Consider the following 20,253-nt stretch of genomic DNA (forward strand, 5'->3'; position numbering starts at 1 on the left):
ATTGTGAAAGATGACTTTCCTTCTAATGGGAGGGCCAGTACACAAGGATACACAAATTTTTAAGTTATTAAGAATCCAGGATGAAAGCTGGAGGAGATAGAATATTAATTACAGAAAAGACCATACAAACCATGATGGATACTTTCCTCTTCAAGCAACAGCAAAAAATATAATGTTCCAATGGGGCCTGAGCAAATAGGGCAGTTGCAATGTAAATTGGCATTGTTTGAGCATATGAATAAGAGTAGATGACATCCAAAGATCTCTTACAAAGTAAATGACTCTTGATTCCATAGGTGTATTTTTATAACATAAGAAGCATAGCAAATTGCACTGCACAAGGCTTCAGAAGGCCATTTAGTCCTTTCTCTTCCGGTTCAATATCACTGTTTCTCAGATGTTCATGTTTCTCTGGACTGAATTATGGGGAATATTCTCTGTGTCTGGACATTTATTTTTACAGCCTCCTAGAAATCTGATCCAGTGTCCAAGGATTCTTACTATTTGGAACGTTTCCTTGACATCAAATCTTAATCACCCTTGATGTAATTTAAGCTGATTATATTTGCCCTAAACTCAGTGCTGGCAAAGAAGAGTTCATTAATCATTTGTTTTGCAACTACCTTTTCTCTAGCTGAAGTCAGCTGTACATCACCTGAGGCTCCTTTTTCCCTAGACTAAGCAACACAGATTTCTTCAGTCTGCAGGGCATGTAGACATCTGAGCATTCTTGTTATTTCCCTTGAACCTTCTTTAATGAGTCCATGGATTTCAGGAAAACAAAGCCCCAACCTGGACCTAGTTCTATAGGTGGGCCCTTCCACCTGCTGTGTAGAATGGAGATTTTCTGAAATGTTTTAGCAATGAACCTCCTCTTTGCAGATCACAATACATCTTTACCACTTTAAAACCAGCATAATATCACTGATTCAGTTTCAGCTGTAAACATTTTAAAGCATGATCCTCAATCTGAATGTTCTCAAATATTTTTCAATTATCACATTGTTATTATTATGGCTTTTGGTGAGATACAGCTCTCTACAACAGCAACAAAACTTATAGGAGAACACTGAATGGAATGCTGTGGTACTCAGAAGGGATGTATTTCACATGAAAATGTGAGCATGGACTTTCCTATATGCCTTCCTGTGGTAGGGACCTCTTCTGAAAGGAAGCAATGAATACTTAACAGCCAAGTAATAATATCTTAGCATGTATTTTCAAATAATTAATTATTGCAAATACTGTGCATTTTTTTCTCACCTGTTGTCAGAAAGAACAGCAGGCTGCATTAAATTTCCTACTCATTACAAAGCAGTTTCTTTAAAAAAAAAAAAAGGCAAAATGTTTGGATTTCCTTATTAGCTACAGTACTTTTTACATCATAATTTTTATTCTGTATTCTCTGCAAAAAAAACATGATTGTTAACAGTCATATTCTGAAGGATGTCTAGAAATAATGAGGAGGCCTTGAAATGCTGCCTTCCCTATCCACAAAATACTATCACTTAAATGAATGCTTCTAGGAATGCCTCAGGAGTACTATGCACAGAACAGAGAACTTCTGATTACATAAAATAACGATGCCTTATAGAAGATGCTTTTAGCTCTATCTATCTCAAACTATGCTAAAAAACCACTGAAATATTGACCCTCAAATCCACTAGTGGTCACTGGTTGCTTTCCTGCATGAGGAAAACTGAGACCAGGAAGAACTGTGAGGCCCGTTCGCAAGAGATCCTATGGCAGAATGGGGCATATCTAATGAATCCTGGCCTGAAAGATGCAGAGCTATTGTTCATTTAAAGAACTGAAGGACAAAATATGACTATTAAGCTAAATGCCATGCAATGTTAGGTTTAGGTACATACTGTGCTGCAGTATACAAATGAAAGGAGGAGAGTAGGAAAGCCATCAAATGGCAGGAGCCATTTGTGCACTTCCTCCTGAACTGCAAAGCAGTTCCCATTCATCTCATGAGTCGTCTATGGCAGTGTTCCTCAGAATCCTTGACTAAATTACTGCCAACTTTCACAACTTTCCATAGACCATTAGTCATTCTTTGTCTCAAACTTTTTCTGAAAAGATTTTTTTTGACCATTTCACAGACACCAGTGGACTGTGGACTATAGTTTTGAAATCATTAATCCAAAGAGACACAGATCACAAAGCTCTTGCTGTCTTCTGTGGGTATAAAAAGCAAAACAAAATTTTAGTCTGAATAGATGTGTCACAATGTTGGTGTTTCAAACACACCAGCAATGTGGATAAGATAATTTCCAGGGCTTAGCATCAAATAAGAAAATGCTTAGCCCTTACAGCTGCAGTTCAGTTTATGTTACAGAGGTTTATTTTCTTTGTACACAGAAAGAACTTTACTGATCGTTTTGATCCAAAATCTTATGTAGACTTCTCTTTCTTTTTTTCCTCTCTCTATTTTTATCTGTTGGTTGTTGGCTGTTTCAATCCTTTCATACAACCAGTTGTAGTAATTAGTTTTTCCTGCAGTATTAAGCATCGAGTCACTAAATCACTACAAAGTCCAGTTAGGAGGAAGACCAACATGAGTTCTGTATGAAGACATGTAGAAATCAGTGATGCAGATCAGGGAAGAGAATTTAGATTTAAGAACAAAAATAAATAAATATAAAATATAATCCTGTCAGTTTGTCTGGAGTAAAAAAAAAGCAACACTGATACAGGCCATGAGTTGGACATGGAATACATAAGTCAATTTAACAGTGTAAAGCTTTCCTTATGAACTGAGGGTGGTTTTCTTTTCCAGATGAAATTAGGTAGCAATGTAACAGAAAGATGTGGTCAGAGTATACAGCAAATAAATATTTTTAATTCTCTGTACTGCTTATTTACAAAAAGCATCATCAGTGATATACAATAAATCTTCAAATACTCAAAACAGGTTGTATGAATAATTCATAGAAATATCTTCAGTAGTACTCTAAAGGAATCAGTTAGGTCTATTAGATAAATAAATCTAAGCTTTTAAAAGTCTGCAAGCAACTTACTTGAAGCACATTTGATTACCCTTCTGGGTTAAGAACAATAATTAATTAACAATTAATTAATTATGCACTGATTACTATTTAGCTTACTTTTGTAATTCTTTTTCTGTGTTCCAGTTACTTTGGGTTATCCCCACAACTGATACCAGAAGATATTCCTACATTAAAAGATTCCAAATAACTATACTCCAAAGAGAGGATCTCAGCATCCTAACAAATTTTTCTTAAAAGCATAAGAAGAAATAGAGAGTGAAACACTCGAACTTTTGGATAATTCAAAGACACAAACTGCTTTTTACACACATACTGTGAATTTCCAGTTCCACATCTCTGAAACACTAGCTCTCAGAACACCTGCACCCTTGGTTGAGCTTTCTGTATCTTGGAGTGCATGGGGATTCTCAAGACACAGCTGAAATTCACTGTTTGCAATGGCTTGGGTGCAAGAGCACAAGGCAAGCTGATGTTAACTTACATGAAGGTTTTCTAGAAAGCTGTCTTCAGGTGCCCAAAGGTTTCACATGCAAGTGAATTGCAATTCTGAGCTGCATTTATAGTATAAGTACTCCTTTTCTTGACCATGCTTCTAAATAATTTTTGGTTGGCGTCCAAGAGAGCAGAGTTAGAAGTGCTTACAAATTGTTGAAACATTAGATCTGGCAGCCAGGCGCAAGAGCTGCCTTGGCTTGCACCAGCAGAGAGAAGTTAGAGGATGTAAGAGAGTTGCTATCTTTTTCTGGATGATAACTTGATGTTTTCTGAATTTCAGTGAAAGCTTCACAGGCTTCAAAGTTTTTCTGCCTCCTGTTTTGCCAGATCAAATCTGGAGGACATTCTACACTGTACTGGAACTTTTATTCATGCTATGAGGAGGATTTTCCTTAAAAGAAACAAAAAAAATGATCCAGGCTAGGTAATTTTTTAATAGTGTCCTCTTCTCAGTGTCATTAACAAAACCATAATTGGTAGGGCTTGGTTGATTTTATTCTAAACATATTTTCCCATGGTTTTAAAGTATTGTAGAATTCATGTGACTGAGTCACTCAACATTAGACAGAAAATTACATGTTTTAACTTGGAAGACCTCAAGTTTAAGAGAGAAATACAAAAAAAAATGAGGATGCTGGAAGTCCAGGGTCCCTGTACCTGTAACTGAATCATAGAAACAGTCTAAGTGTATCACTAAAGCTCTGTAGTTATGCTTTGGATGCTGAATACTGCTATATCTGTATTTGCTTAAGTAAACTTGAAGGCTGTCTTTCTGTATTGGTGTCAACCTTTAGGTTGCTAACAGGATTAATTCCACAACACCGTAACTTCACCTAGTAGGTCGTTAATATCTTTCTTTGAAAAAATCAGTACTGTTCTTGTCTTTTCATACAGAGATCAACAACTGCAAGAAAATCCTAGTATTTTTCGATTATGTTGTTTAGAAGGCTTTGGGTTTGTTATTTTTTTTCCTTTTGTCTTCTGTTGTATACTAATAATTATTGAAGCAGCAAAAGCTGATTACTCCAATTTTGAAAAATACATATTCCTTTATGAATAGCAGATTCTGGGAGCTATTGTTAAGGTACACCATTAACCAGATGATTTTAGAAGAGGCAGTATTTACCTAACTGTAAAATATAACTGTGGAGATGACTGAAACCTTGGCGTAAGCAGCCTTTACTGAATCTTTAACTGCTTTACAAAGCAAGCTTCTCTTTTGTTTGTTTGTTTAATTTTGGGGTTTTTTTTTGATAAGAGCTTTGAAGCAAACCTGTTTAACAAGCTGAATACTTATGACGTCTGAAAGCTCCAATGAAACTCCAATTGACTTTAATTTAGCTCATACTTTGGCAGTAAAGGAGAAAAGCCTGGGAGAATGACCTTTACTTATTCCCTAGAGTGTAAACAATTGAGAGATAGATATGAACAGATCCACATTCCCCATAGGAGCCTTTTTCTCCTCTCAGTGCGTACTGTTTAATGAATCTGTAACTCACATTGGTGTCAATAGTAATTATGTATATGCACTGGGAGGGAATGAAATTTTAAATTGGTAACTCTTCATAAAATCTTATTACAACAGTTGTATAGGGCACTGTTCAATGCAGTGGGTTAATAAGTATTAGTCAAAATCCTGTCGGGGCAGTAGGAATAATACAGGTTAAACGTTTAATAGAAACTTATTGCTTAATTACTTTCCATAGAGAAAAGAGCTTAACTAAAATATATGTTTTGTAATAATTTTTTTTTTATATTAGCTCTCTCTCTCTCAGTATTGGTTTTGTCAGTGCATATGAGAAGATCATTTAAACTATTTGATTATAAAAATTTCACATAAAAGTCCAGGTGAGAGAATACAGACCTGCATGGTTAAGCATTCCAGGAAATGCATAGGCAATCTTCATTTTACTCCATAATGAATAATGCACTATGCTATAGCCTTTAATTATATGATCATATACCACTTCTTGAATAACACAATTTTCTTCAACATGTTTTAAATACTGGTTTATGCAATTTTTCAAGTGCTATCTATTATTCAGTGTATGCTAGAAAGAATACAAGAATTTCTTTTATATAAAATGACATAGCATGCTAATGTTGCTCAGTACATTTACAAATAAATTACCTCTTTCTGGAACACTGTTTTTCTTTGGATCTCAGACAGCCTTACAGGGGACTGAGATATAATTGAGCAGAACTTTAATTCCTTTAGGTCCCAAGAACCTGACCCTGCCACAGCGTGCCTTGCTGTCACAGGAAAACACGTGTTCTAAAATTAAGAAACAATCATAGCTCTAATATTGCTTAATGACTTTGAGGATACCTTGCATATATCTCTATTCATAGAGAAAACGATTATGAATGTGCATACCAATAACATGCAGCCTGTGAGGCTGGAGTCAACACATTGCTGGGTCTTTTCTCTGCTTTTGAAGTTCAATAGACTCCTTATCACAGGAATACCCAAATTCTGCCTGCTGCCAGGCAGATGCAGAGTAAGCAGTGAGTCACTGGAATGCAGAACCTTCTCTACGCCGCACCACAGAAGCCGAAGGGATTGTCAGCTGAGGTAGAAAATACACTTTCCCTCCCAGTAAGTAGAACAGTGGAAAAGATATGGGCAAAGAGTTCATGCACCAGCAAGAGTTTACGCTCTTGATTCTCTTCTCAAGTAAACTCCAAGGGAAAAAATAGAAATGAGACACTTTCGTGGCATGGAAAACCACAAAATGAAGTTTCCAGAGCGTACATCTGTATTTTTTTTGTGATGTTAATACCTTATTGCATACTCCATAATATAGTAGTTCTTATGACACAGGTAAGTGTCCCAAATATCACCTAGAACGAGGTATTTTTTCCTTCTATTCTGTGGGGTTTTTTACATTTGTTAGCAGTACTGAAAATGAGTATATGTCTGCATTTTGGATTTGCTAGAGAGTGGTTAATCCTAGTAAGGTAGAAACCAGCACAAGTGGGACATACATAATTATCAAAATCATCTGTGTTTTGTACCATGATTATTTTCATCACACTCTTCAACAGGCATATAAAATTGAAAGATCGGTTTAAAGAAACCCTCATAATCCATTTATAAATAAATTAAGCTTTACAGCTTTTCTTCAGTCTGCATACATGATTACACCACTCAAGATCTCAGCATCCTTATGGCTAGATCAGATACCATATTGTAAAGTCTATTTAAAAATGTTATTTTGAATAAGCTTGAGAAGCATTAAATGGGGTAAAATTTTTTTTTTGTTGCAAGCCAGGAAGAATACATACTTGATTAAATATCAAAGACCAAAATTTACAAAATAATACCATGAGAACAGAAGCAAATTCAGCTTACAAGCATTAAGGGAAGGCATGATTAAACTGATTACTATGCACAGCATTAATCATTGTTACTACACAATTCTGCTGTCTGCTGAAGTCTCTAATCTGCAGTAGAAGTAAGATATTTTGTCCATCAAGTTAATATATAACAGCTGGCACAAAATAATCATTGCAAATGAAATCGAGAAGTATGACGAGATTTTCATATATTTATACATAGATATATATCTCAGAAGAAAGTGTTCACAACATAAATCAACATAACAGTGATCTTTGTTAGTTATCAGATTTAAATTAGATAAAACTCTTGTACAGTTCTTTCTTGCTCCTGTTTCTGTCAGAACTTAAAAAAATTGAAATACTAATGATGAATGGATACTCAGCAGACATTGAGTTTGGCTACCAAATTCTAAGAAATGGATAACCTGCTGATTCCTTGTAAATATCTTGTCTTTAATAGCTGTTGTTAACTCAGAGAAAGCAAATGAAAGAGGTGGGTAGTGGCATATATTTACAATAAATTTGTTGAGCACAGGTTCATATACAGCAAACATAAACGTAACAGTTCAAATTATTGATTTTCCTTTTGAGTGTCCCCATTTAGTAACCTCAGTTTGCATGTGAGGTATTTTGTAAAAATCGTAATGATGATGTTTCCATTCTAATGAGATCAAAGCCAGAGTTTTAATTGGCTTTCCTTTATCATTTATGATCTAGGGGTGATAATCCAAAGCTCAGACACATACAAAGGAACAAGAACTTGTCACAACTCACTCAACTATACTTAGGGCATAAGTGTGCAGAAGCAAACAAGGTTATTTACTGTTTACCCTCTCCCTAGACTATACATGAAGGCAGGCAATGGAGAATGCCCTGTCAGTTCATGACACCTTCTTTGCCTCCTGGCTATCACAAACTGAAGTAGCACTGGGAAGAGAGGAAGAAATCCACTGCTGGAATGGGTCTGGAATCACTTATGGCTACTGGGGTCCCTTGCTCTAAGCCAGTATTTCCAACAAGGATGTTCTGATTTCCCAAGAGGTGATTTAAAAAAACAAGACACCTGTTTAATGTTCAAAACTGATTTTTTTCATCATGACTAGAGACTGCCTTCAGTGGATATTTTCTTGAAACATGTGATGTTTAATACACATTGTCTTAAGGAATTTAAGTCATAAATGACACGTAAGTCCTGGGAATGATTCAGATTCATATCTAAATTGCCAGGAGGAAATACGAAAGGAGAAAAAAAGAACAATTTTGTGCTGTTTCTGACTACCATTTTTTCTCCTACTTGGAGAATCTCCTACTTGGGTATCTGACAACCCCCCCCAATATGAACCATATACTGGGTCTGAAGGTTGCATCAGTTTAACCTTTCTGCCTTCTCCTACTGGCAGGCTGAAGTATAACTAACTTCACACTCATATTTTTCTCCTTATTTCCAGCATTTTTGTATTCCAAAATGACAGATATTTTCACTTTTTTTGCATTAAATGCTCCCCCTATCTGTAATGGTACCACTGGTACCAGATAAAGAGTAAAGTGCTACCAATCATGCTAACCAGGAATGTCAATAACAATGACAAAAACCAATAGCTGAATCTACTTGAGCCAACTGGTAAAACTGAATTCTCTGCATAAGGACACTGTAAAATTATCAGGCCATTAATGGAGGAGACAACAAATTTTCAAATGAGATTTAGTGTATTCTTTATTTTTTTTATTTTCAGTGTAAAAAAATTACTGGAAAATGATATTATAAGGTGCTTTATAATACAGAGAGAAATATATACATATGTGATAAATGATTATGTATTTAATATATAATATATAATCAAGATTTCAGATAAAAATTTTAGATATAGGAAGTAAACTCAATAAAAACAATATATTTAAAATACCTCACTCCATTAAAAATCAATGTATTATGCTCTCTTTCCAGCTCTGTTTATTACTAATCAAAAGGAACCACTGCAAATAGAGAACAATAAGGAATTTCTGTGTGGGAGAGTTTTTAAGTTTAGAGATACACAGGCATTTAATACAAAGGAAAGAAAAAAAGAAGGAATGTGAAAACATTTTGAATATATAAAAAATGGAGCTGTACTGACAAATGCTTTCTTATATCTGTTAATTTCAGATATAAAAATGTTTTAAATACATCATTTGTTTTCATATTGGGCAGTTGAAAAACTAGCTATTGCCTAGTCCCAACGTAACTAAGGATATCACTTGCACTCACTGAAAGAGACTTCTTATTAACAGAGTTCTCAAAATTAAACATGATTTGATTACACTGGTTGATCCTTTACATAGTTTCTTATGGTTCATACACAGTTGTGTATGGTTCAAAATCCAGGACTGTTGTTTCTTATCCTTAGTTTAACATGCAGTCACGTTAGATTACCATCAAGTCTTTATTTTGTCTTTTTTGCCTTCACTATAATTGGACATTTTACATAGACTGCACTCTTTATTCATTTATATTTGGCACTATATTGAAATACACTTGGAATTGTAAACCAACATCCAACAATTATGATAATTTGACATACCATTTTGAAAGTTTTATTGAATTTTCTCTTCTTATAGACAGTAATTGCACATTTGAAGTGATGGCTTTTGTTTCCTTGGAAGCATGCTTCTGGATCCCTGATTTATCATAATTTGAGGAAGTGGTATGACCTGATTTCTTCCATTTCTTAGGTTCTCAGAAATGCATAAACAATGCAAACGAACACAAATCATGTACCATCAACTAACTGTTTTAAAACCGTTTACATGGAAAGAGGGTGATTCTGTCCTGTTTTCTGCCCAGTAGTTAGTGCTTAAGAAATTCAGGTGGTATAGAGAAATTGGACTGAATTAGCTCTTACTTGAAATAATATGCCGTATTTGATATGATTATTAAGCTTTTGTATATGCCTGGGGAACCACAAGAATGTGTTATTTAGCCTTTTCACCTGAAAAGCATTTCCATCTGGTCCTCCTTCTCATCTCAGTGCCATTTTAGTACAAGCCTCCCCTCTCATCCCAAGTGGGAGTCTTTGACTCCTATTCATTTGCCATACTTCTGCTGTCAGAAACGTGTTGTGGGAGATAACAAATGAATGACACTGGAAAGAATCACATCTGTGCAATTCAACATGCATAGCTCATCCAGAAGCTGCTGCACATCAGTGGCTCTCCTTCTTTGTGGCACAGGCACAGGAAGAGAACACCAGGAAGTGCCGTGTACATCCAGGCACAGTGTTCCCAAATGGTTTCACTTGGTCTTCAGAGCTGCAAACCATCCCTCACCATCAGGTGTGCTAGTTATAACACTATTCAATCGTGAATGAATGACAGCTTGGAGACTTACAGTCCTCAAACCAGCTATACACAACTTTCTTTTTATGTGAGGAGGACGAGGAGAAACTGTTTTGCAAGAATGAAAGCAAAAACTTTTTCACATGTGTGTTAATTCATGGAAAAGTGGTCATGGACTAAAATCTGATCCCCCTTCCTCCCCTAATATAGATGGGAGCTTGACCTGGCACCTTCTGATTTGAAAAAATGGATGCTTTGAGCCCTCAGAATGTCAAGCAGAAAGCTATTGGAATGACAATTGCTGTTACTTAAATAAGCATCAGTAACACACTATTTTCAACCCTTAATAATTAAGTTTTGTTTGGCACTTCCATTTAACCACCATGTTGAGTAATATGTCATTGAACACTAGGCATTTGGAGGTGTAAGGAACGATGGAGCAGACACTTAAAATTTTCATTATTACACCTCTCACCATGTTTTTACAGTCCCCACTTCAATTAAGGGAAGGACCTTTTGAAGAACTTCCTGCAATTTTTATTTAGCTTAGAGATATAGTTATTTAGCATTTCAAACAGCTATGAAGTGCAGAAAATGGCCAGTAGCAGCTAAATCTTGGAAAGCAGACTTATAAGTAGGTTTTCTCTAGTTAGAAGACTTACAGGAATGTTCAGTAACATTCAGTTACCAAAAGGGGTAATGAACATTTATAGGTCTTTAAAAGCATGTCATGTCACAAAATTGATATTAACAGCCTTATTGGAAAGACATCTGCTGTATTCAGTGACTTCTGCACTAGGAACTCTGCAAGCAGTTCTGAGATTCCCCACACTTTTAAGCAGGTGGCAGTGTAGGTTAAAGAGACATAGATTTTTCTTGCAGCTGATAGAAATCATCGCTTTCCAATTTTTCCATTTATCTTAAAGTAAGGTAAGAATATACAGCACTGTTACTGGTTTCCTATATAGATGGGAGCAAGCACAAACTTTGAAAATCATGTCTTTGTTAACTCAACACTATTCCATAATTTCCAGATGCAGCTTTGTGAGCTTTATTTCTCATAACAAGACACTGCAGTAAGAGATATAACACAACCCTCTTCTTCAATATGACAGTAGAAAGACCTATCTTCTGAAGAGGTTAGAGAATGTTACAGTGCAGTGATTCAGCATCAGCCCTCAATATCTAACCCTAAACATTACTGGTTTTAATAAAAACAAATTCAGTGGCCTTCCTTCTACTGGACCTTCATTTATGCCATTGTCACAAACTCAGCAGGCAAGGCAATAAGGCATTTATCTTACATTTGCAACTTTGGACTACCTTTTCCAATTATTTCAATCTTCTGTGCCAGAAAATGTTGCATTAGCTGGTGTTTGTACCTGTGAGTCACTGATAAAGGTGGATTTTAACATCTTTGACAACAACATGGACGATGGGATAGAGTGCATCTTCAACAAGTTTGCTGATGACCCTATCTGTGTGGTGTGGTTGAGGGAAGGGATGCCATCCAGAGAGTCCTTGAGAGGCTTGAGCAGTGGGCCACATGAACATTGTAAAGTTCAACAAGACCAAGTGCAAGGTCCTGCACTGGATCCGGGCAATCACAAGCACAAATACAGCACAGAACAGACTGGGAGCAGCCCTGGGGAGAAGGACTTGGAGGTGTTGGTGGACAGAAAGTTGGACATGAGCTAGCAATGTGTGCTTGAAGACCAAAAATCCAAATGCACCCTGTGCTACATCAAAAGAAGTGTGACCAGCACGTTAAGGGAGGTGATCCTTCCCCTCTATTCTGCTCTTGTGAGACCATATCTGAAATCCTGTGTCCAGGCTTGGGGGTCCCCAGCACAAGAAGGACATCTGAGTCCTGGTCTAGAGGAAGGTGTCCCTGCCCATGGCAGGGGGGTTGGCATTAGGTCATCTCTAGGGTTCCTTCCAACCACAACTATTCTATGATTTTCTATAATTTTTATTTTATACATTTGCTTTAATTTCCACTCTTTTTTTCAGATACATCCTACAGTACTAAACTAAAATAAAGACAAAAAATGCAACAACTGAGTTTCATTTAATGAACAGTATGTGACTTTGATCTTTTGCTAAAGTTTGAACAGAACAACTCCTTTTCTGAAGGATTTTTGTCCAGATTACCACATACATGGTCTGAGTATCCATTACGAAGCAGTAGGTTTTTTACCTGGAGATATGAGAAATCTGTGTGCATGCAAATACTTTTGTGGAAGTGAAGCAGTGTTCAGGTGGACTGGTTCTGCGGCAGGAGAATATAGCTGGACTTAAAAAACACAGGTGGACCTAAAACTGAAGAAAGAACAATAGTTTATTTTGAGAGTGCAGGATGGGTAAAAACAAGTTCTTCATAGGAACTGATTTCCACATTGTTGAAACAGATTTAATTCTGGTTTACACAACATTTAGGCTTTTTCAATGGGAACAAACTGAACAGCTTCTTCTCAGGGAGGTGCAGATACTAACTAGTGGTGATACAGAAGGCAAATCATTGTAACAGCAGATGAAAAAGCATTTTTATATTCCCTGAACTCTGCTAGATACCTCAACTCTGTGTTTAAAACAGAGTTTTATCAGCATTTTTACCAAAATGCTTTAAGGGTTGAAGTGTATCGAGCAGAGCTTCTATCAGCCACCATCTATGTTTCAGAGGGACCAGTTACTCTTCTCCTCCTCTTGAAGGATGTGACTCTGCAGTGACAGCCTGCATTTACCATGAGGACCTGTAACCGAGCAATTACAGTTGTGGGAAGCACTGTGGGAAGGACATAGGACTGTGACCTGTGGAGACTTGCAAAGCTGGGCCTAAACTCGGCTACGGCACTGGCCACCTGTGGGGTCTCAGGTAATTAATCCCCTGCTTCCACTCCTCATGCATAAAAAGAGAGGGATCTTATGTGTTTGGATCTGGAGATGGAAACATCACCTAGTAAGCTGCTGCATTGTCTTCTTCTCTATACCATGGAGAAATAAAACCAACTGGAAATGGAGACTATGCAATTTTCCGCTTTTCCACAAACTCCCCCAGACTGCTCTTTACTACTCCTCCACCTCCCATCCACTCGGGTCTTTATGGAATAGCTCCTACGAGAGGGGCCAGCTCTGCTTGCAGGGACCATTCTGCTCCACACCCACCACAGTCACACAGTCACAGAATGGGTGAGGTTGGAAGGGACCACAGTGGGTCACCTGGTCCAGCCTCCCTACAGTGCATGTGGTATGGAACTGCATCCAGACAATTCTTGGGTATCTCCACTGAGGAAGACTCCACGACCTCTATGGCCAATCTTTTCAGTGCTCTCTCACTCACACAGTAAAGTCCTGCCTCACATTCAGGTGGAATTTCCCGTGCATGTTTCTGCCCGTTGCCTCTCGTCCTAGTGGTTGGCACACTGAGAAGAGCCTGGCACCCCGAGGTGTAGGGTGTAGATATTTATACACATTCATGTGGTCCCTCATAAGTCATCTCTCATCGAGGCTCAGAAATGGGCCGCTGGCTGCCTCAGCCACTTGGGTGCCCAGCTGCCTTCCTCCCTCTCCCCAGCGAAGAAGTGGAGCTCTTTCCCTCTGCCTCTCCACGGACACCAGGGTGGGGAAAGGCGGCACCTCCGGCCCCGGGAGCAGCGGCGGCGGCGGCGGCGCCCCCAGCGATGTGTGCGCGCACCCGCGCCCGCTGCCCACCCACCGCGACCCCGCACGCCCCACGCGGGACTGCTCCGCTCGCAAGCACAGCACGCGGATACACCCCCACACATACACAGACACCCCCGCACCCACAGACACAGGCACACCCCCGCACACGCACCCAAACACACACACACAGTGCCACCCCCGCACTCACAGACACCCCCGCACTCACGGCCCCCCGAGACACACCGCCCCCCGCGCACACGGGCGCACCCCCGCGCCACGCAGGGACACCCCCAGAGGCACCTCGCAGCCAACACACCCGCGCGTCCCCACTCGCAGAAGCACACCCCCCGCACACCCCCGCACACGGCACCTCCCGACAGAGCCCCCCTCAATCCGCACACACCCCGGGCGCGCCCCCGCGCCCCCGGGCGCGCCCCCTCGGGCCGCATGCGCGGCGCGGGCGCGGAGCTGTCCGAGCGCTGGATCGGCGCGCTCCCGCAGCCCCATTCCAGCACAGCGCCGGGATCCCCGCGGCTCCCGCGCCCGCCCTCCCTCCCTCCCCGGCAACGCCGACGCTCCCCAACCCAAAAAGGGGGAAAGCAGATCGACCCAGTAGCCCCACCACGTTCATAAATACTAAATTTCAAAGCGAAAGGAGAATAAAACATACCGACAGCAGAACTGCTCTCAGCGCTGTTCCCCGTTGCCTGATGCTCCTCGCATAGTTGGGTTTCCTCTTCTTACCTTTTACTCTTTTTCCCCCCTTTCTTTCAATTTATTTTCTTCTTCTCCTTCCCCCCCCTCCACCCCCCTCCCCCCAGCAATCACCAAAAACGAGTCGGGGGAACAGCTGGGTCTGATGCTTTCTCTCTTTTGTGCTGGCTGCTGGAGATGAGCCTAGGCTTGACCTGACCATGATTCCAAGGACTGGCACTTCTCTTTTACCCCCACTTTGTAGAGATCCAGACCTTCTCTTCCCGATTGTCAAGAAAATTAAATTATTGCTGAATTTGGAAATCTAGGCAGCAGCAGCAGCAGCTTACTTTTTCCCTGCATCTCTCTGGAATCGTTTCTGGGATATTTTCCAAATCATCACAGAAAGCAGAAGGAATGAACCGGCAGCTAGTGAAAATTTTGACAACCTTGTTTGCATTTTTCTTAGAGACAAACAACTTCAGGTAGGTGATACCACCCTGTAATAATATTTGTCAAAAGGTTGTGGGAATTGTAACTATAAAGATACTACGTCACAATAACCTAGTTTGTTTGCTGTATTTGAGAGTATTTTGTGTTCATTCTATATAGACTATCCCTTTTACACCCGGAGACTCGTTGCTTGGTAACAAACACAAAAAATAATAATCTCAAGTTTGGGTGATCTATTTTCTATTTTCTGATTCAAAGACGTATTGTGTTGTTGTTGTGGGTTTTTTTTTCACTGAAGATCAAAATAGCTAAACCCAGTTTCTTCGTCTTTCCTTCCAAAATGCAAATTCTCTGCTCCCAGCACAGCTTGTTTAGGAAGTTCTTTGGTTCCCTCCTCTTTGGAAATGATTGTACCAGTTTTGTCAGAGATGTAGTTATTTGAAATTAAAGAACCAGCCCTCTGATTTTGGGAAAACCCTGAATCAGACCACTGTTGTGCTCACTTAAAGTACCGGTGTTTCTAAATTTTTATTTATTTATTTATTTTTGACATTTCATAAGCTTTTGCTTCAGCTATTGACTTTTTGTGGTACTAAGCAAACAGGTCAGTATTATTAACCAAAACACCATTTTAGATGAGATTCATTATCATACTCTAGGCTGCTGTGTATCTGCACGTACAGATGTTTCTACATGTAAAAGTATTTTTATAAGAGTAACGAGGTATACACACAGGGACAGGGTGAAACAGTGTTTATATTTCTAAGCCTGCGATCACAACACAACTGACTAGTGGGGTCTGAATGAAAACAGAACTGATTTGTCTAGGAATATCCTAAATAAGTGTACTAGATTGATTTTTCAGGTTTTATTATCTTAACTGAATTTTTTTATTATTTAAATGGGATATATCATTTGCTGTATATTAAATATTAAAGATATTTGTACCATGTCATAGTGTGATGGTCCAAACTATCATACATAGACAAAAGCAAAAAGAAGCAACCTCCCCCTATAAATGGAACCTGAAAAAACGTGTGGAATCACACCATGAGAATTTACTATCATCTTACCTGTTAACAATTCTGGTGGTTTTGTAAATAGATAAAGGATTTGATATGTGCTTCTCATTTCAGATGGTCAAATGTATATCTGACTTTTATATTTACATATAAATGCACAAAAATACCCCATGAAACACTCCTGAAACTTAGTGTTTCCTTCTGGGAAAATATATAAATGGGGAATGGTTAAGAAGTCAGAGTCAGAATTACTTTAAATTTAGCTCAAAGATAAAGTTGAAACAGGCACAGTGAAATTGGTTATTTAAGAATCAAGATAGTGCTTTATTATCAAATCTTGCCTTTACACACCAAATATGACCATCTCATTCTAGTTTCTTTCTCGCTAGGGACCAACAGTGGGGAACTGCTAAATTGTCTTACTTTGCAATATATAATGTGCTTGTAATATGTTATGTACACAGCATTTCACATGCATGATACAGTACTAGAAGTTTGCTCTTAAATCTTAAAAACAGCCATGTGTTCCAAAAGCTTGCATATAAATACCAGCTGCTGATGATAAATTTTACTACTCTATACTCATCCAGTGGAGTAAAACTCCCTTAAGATCAGTTGTGACTGACTCCAGAACCCTTTTTGCCATGTTGGGGAAGAATCCAGACACTCGCGAGAATGATTCAAATCTTTATTGGGTAGCATCTGTAAAAACTAATTTTTTTCTATCTATATCCTTCCAACATTAACAAAACCAGTATTTTTCAGTGTTTCTTGGTAAGTGTTGCCGACTCTTGTTTGGAAGTTTAAGATCACTTTAAGCCAGTGTTAACATATACTTTTAACAGCATACATGTAATTAAATTATGTGAAACAGGATATCAAAGTCACTGTAAGATTGCTCTACACGTCAAGGTGAAGACTAAATTGAATCTTCTGAAGCTTTAAAACTATAATGAATTTATTTTTAAAGCTAAAGCTTTTTTTCTGAATAGAAAATTGAGTTCATGCATACTACCTAAAACTCATTTTTATTTCTAGAATAAAGTTTTCAGATGAAAGATAGAGGATATTATTCTATAAAAATATGAATTGCTATTGTCATTGAATTGAGACAGTTTTATTTAGTGCTGTAATTTTTCCATACTGAATACAATACAAGCTAAATATCAGCTAATGGTGGCTAATAATTTATTTAGGACGACTTTCTGTAAAGAACATGATTCAAGATCTGGAAAATCCCCCTCACAGACCCTGTCTCCTTCAGATTTTTTGGACAAATTAATGGGAAGGACATCAGGCTATGATGCTAGAATCAGACCAAATTTTAAAGGTAAGTTTTAAGACTTCTGATTAATTAAAAGATAAAATTTTGGGCAAATTATAAATTTGAGGGGATTTTTTACCTTTGGGCTTGGATTAAGTTTTCAATAACTTCAGTTTTCCCTTGTTACTGTGTCATGGAGAGCAGCTGATCCATGGGGGGGACTGGGAGAGCAGTGTAGTTAATAAGGGTCTGGAGCCTGCAAATACTTTTGACATCACAATAATGTTTAGCTGTCAGAGAATGCTACTGGAGACCTTACCAATTTAGTGTAGTAAACAGAATTCCAAGTTTCATACTAAAAGCAATTGAGATGCCTTATTCCTGATTTTTTTAAGCCATGAAGATAGTATCATTAACATTTCCATAATGAGCTATCTATGCTTTCATTCAACTTAAAGAAAGTAAAACCTTCTACCCTGAAGTAGGGAGAAAGGAATCACGGAATGCACACAGGAGATTTTATCCTGCAAATGTTGAATTATTTATTAAAACCAATGTTTCAGGATCCCTACAAAATGTATGGACCATGTTCTGTTTGGCATTTCCATGAAAGCTCCCCTTTTCTTCCAAAATTTGCACTGACTTGTGGAAAGTCATCACCACCATCCCAGCACTAAAAAGGCTGTGTACTGGAGGCTTCTTTTGCAAGCATTATTACTCAAAGCAAGTTTTCCTAGTTGTAGTCCTGTAAATCCCTATGGAAGAGAGCGCAGAATATCTTGTGGCTTTGTATGAAAGGAGCTGGGAGAGAAGTTTTCATTGCAAATATTTAGCATTTTGGGAGAGCCCTATTATTCCACCAAAACTGGCTCTGCTATGCCAATTTAAAGCTCAGAATGTGGTTTTACTTTGAAAACTGATAAAATGCTTTCTCTCTTAGCAAATCTTATGCCAGTGTACATTTACACTCATATCTATTAGCTTTGGTCACTGAAAGGCATTTTTTCCTGTATTAAGCCTTGTTAGCAGTGCTGTGAAAGTTGATAATGACTAGAAAAAAAATAGAAATTTCTTAGTCAGTGAATGAACTGTAAGGAGAGAAGAAGCTCGCACGTCAATGAGAAAAGTGTTTAATTAAATTTAGATCAAAGATCAGTTTCTTCTTTCTGTTCCACATGTGCAAATTACAAGATTTGGAACAAAGTGCTTTTTCTGACTGCTTCCTATGCCCAAGTGAGGAGCAATCGAGTATGGCTTTCAGATCCAAAGGTTTGAAAGCTGACAAGTTAGAAAAAAACTTAGTGAAGTCTAAAATCTTAATTTCAGAGTATTTTTCAATGTGCTTATTGAGTTTCTGAAGCGCTGTCCACATTAGCTTATAGTAAGTAATACTGCATTTGGCTCTCACATTCATTTTATGTGTTTGCATGAGTATCAGTGAAGTTTTAGAGAATGCAAATGAAGGTAGAAACTGCCCAAATTAAACAAGGTAGCAATTATCGAGAACTTATTCTTGCCCTTCATATGGGAGGGACATGAAAAAAAGCTTTATCTCCCGTAGCTGAGATAAAACCAGGAATAACAACCATCATAGGATGACTTAAAGATAGCTCTCTATTGCTCCCCAGTATGTGTCTAAAACCATTTCATGAAAAAACGTAGGAGACAGATTCATAGCTTTGTTGCCTTGATATTCAAGTGGCTACAGCAGGTATGGTGTGCACGATGCTTTATGGTGCACGCTGAACTGTTTGACAGACACTTCTCCCCTCTGAGTCCCGTGTTTTGTTTGTGTTCCCAAAATGCCTGTTGACACCTATGAACCTGTACTGGCAAAGCATCTACTGTTTCTTATTTATAATTTTTTTATTAAGTCACAGTCCAGAGCAGGATGGTCCTTTGCAGCAGTTTGAACTGATAAATAAATCTTCAACGTTTTCTCATAACTTCATATCTGTGAGCCTTCCCAGAGCTCTGTCTTCTGGTCAGAGGTCTGAAAGGTTTTCTTGTTCTTTGCTATGTTCCCTTGAATGGTGTTTTGGACCTCAGAGTTCAGAACTAGAGAGTTAAAACATGCAGTTTGGAACTTCACATCACCTGTCAAAACCTTGTCAGCTGATAACCATGTTTATTAGTCAACATGATGCACACCCATGTTCTAGTTGCCCAAATCTTGTTAATATTTCAAAATAATTGAAAATATTTACTGTTCTATTTTGCCTACTTTTTTTCTTTTTAAAGAACAAGGACAGCTGCAGAGAAGTAACATTAAATTTATCTATCTTGAACGTAGTATTATAAAGATTTTTTTTTAACTGAGTCCTTATTGTGAGGATAAATAAATTGCTTTGGTTTCCACCATGGACAAATCCGTTTAAGATAATTTGGGGAGTGAGAGCTATTTTATAGTACTGATATTCTAAATCATATAAACAGGTGAATGTATGGAATGTTGAATGATTACTTGATTTGTAGCACCTTTTTGTATTTTAAGGAAAGAACTTTTAATGACAAAAGAGGCTCTGCAAGAAGTGGTTTAAACTATGGATCTTCTGTCTGGATTTGATTTTAGTCTGGGTTTAGTATTTGCTCACTCTCTTCCACAGAAGATGTGGATCAAGATAGTTGTGCCACTACTCAGCAGTTCCTTGTAGGGCCTAGAGGGGTAGCCCTGTGAGGAGTGGCCGAGATCACTTGTCTTGTTCAGCCTGGAGGAGACTGAGGGGAGACCTCATTGCAGTCAAGATTTCCTAGGTTAGGGGAAGCAAAGGGGCAGGCACTGATCTCTTCTGTGTGAGGACCAGTGGCAGGACCTGAGGGAATGTTCTGAAGTTGTATCAGGGGAGGTTTAAGTTGGATATTAGAAAAAGATTCTTCACCCAGAGAGTGGTTGGGAACTTGACCCAGGGAAGTGGTCACAGCACTAAGTCTGACAGAGTTCAAGAAGTGTCAGACACATGGTGAGACTCTTTGGGATGGTCCTGTGCAGGGC

General features: G+C 38.4%; 1 protein-coding gene across 8 annotated transcripts in view; it reads left to right on the forward strand.

The window, feature by feature from the left end:
• The first annotated feature begins 14,359 nt into the window (after positions 1 to 14,359).
• GLRA2 (glycine receptor alpha 2) overlaps positions 14,360 to 20,253 on the forward strand; it is a 127,022-nt gene continuing 121,128 nt past the window's right edge. For 2 of the 8 annotated variants that reach the window (XM_050331932.1, XM_050331933.1), the window contains exons 1-2: positions 14,366 to 15,007; positions 17,194 to 17,327. In XM_050331932.1, coding sequence (XP_050187889.1) covers positions 14,940 to 15,007; positions 17,194 to 17,327 — 202 coding nt within the window. In that variant the 5' untranslated portion in view covers positions 14,366 to 14,939. Of the gene's footprint in view, positions 15,008 to 17,193; positions 17,328 to 20,253 lie in introns of those variants that run through there. The other 6 variants (XM_050331931.1, XM_050331926.1, XM_050331927.1 and 3 more) reach the window with 6 other exon arrangements.

Source organism: Myiozetetes cayanensis, unplaced genomic scaffold (genome assembly GCF_022539395.1).
Source record: "Myiozetetes cayanensis isolate MyiCay16 unplaced genomic scaffold, myiCay2020 scf5-8, whole genome shotgun sequence".
NCBI lineage: Eukaryota > Metazoa > Chordata > Aves > Passeriformes > Tyrannidae > Myiozetetes > Myiozetetes cayanensis.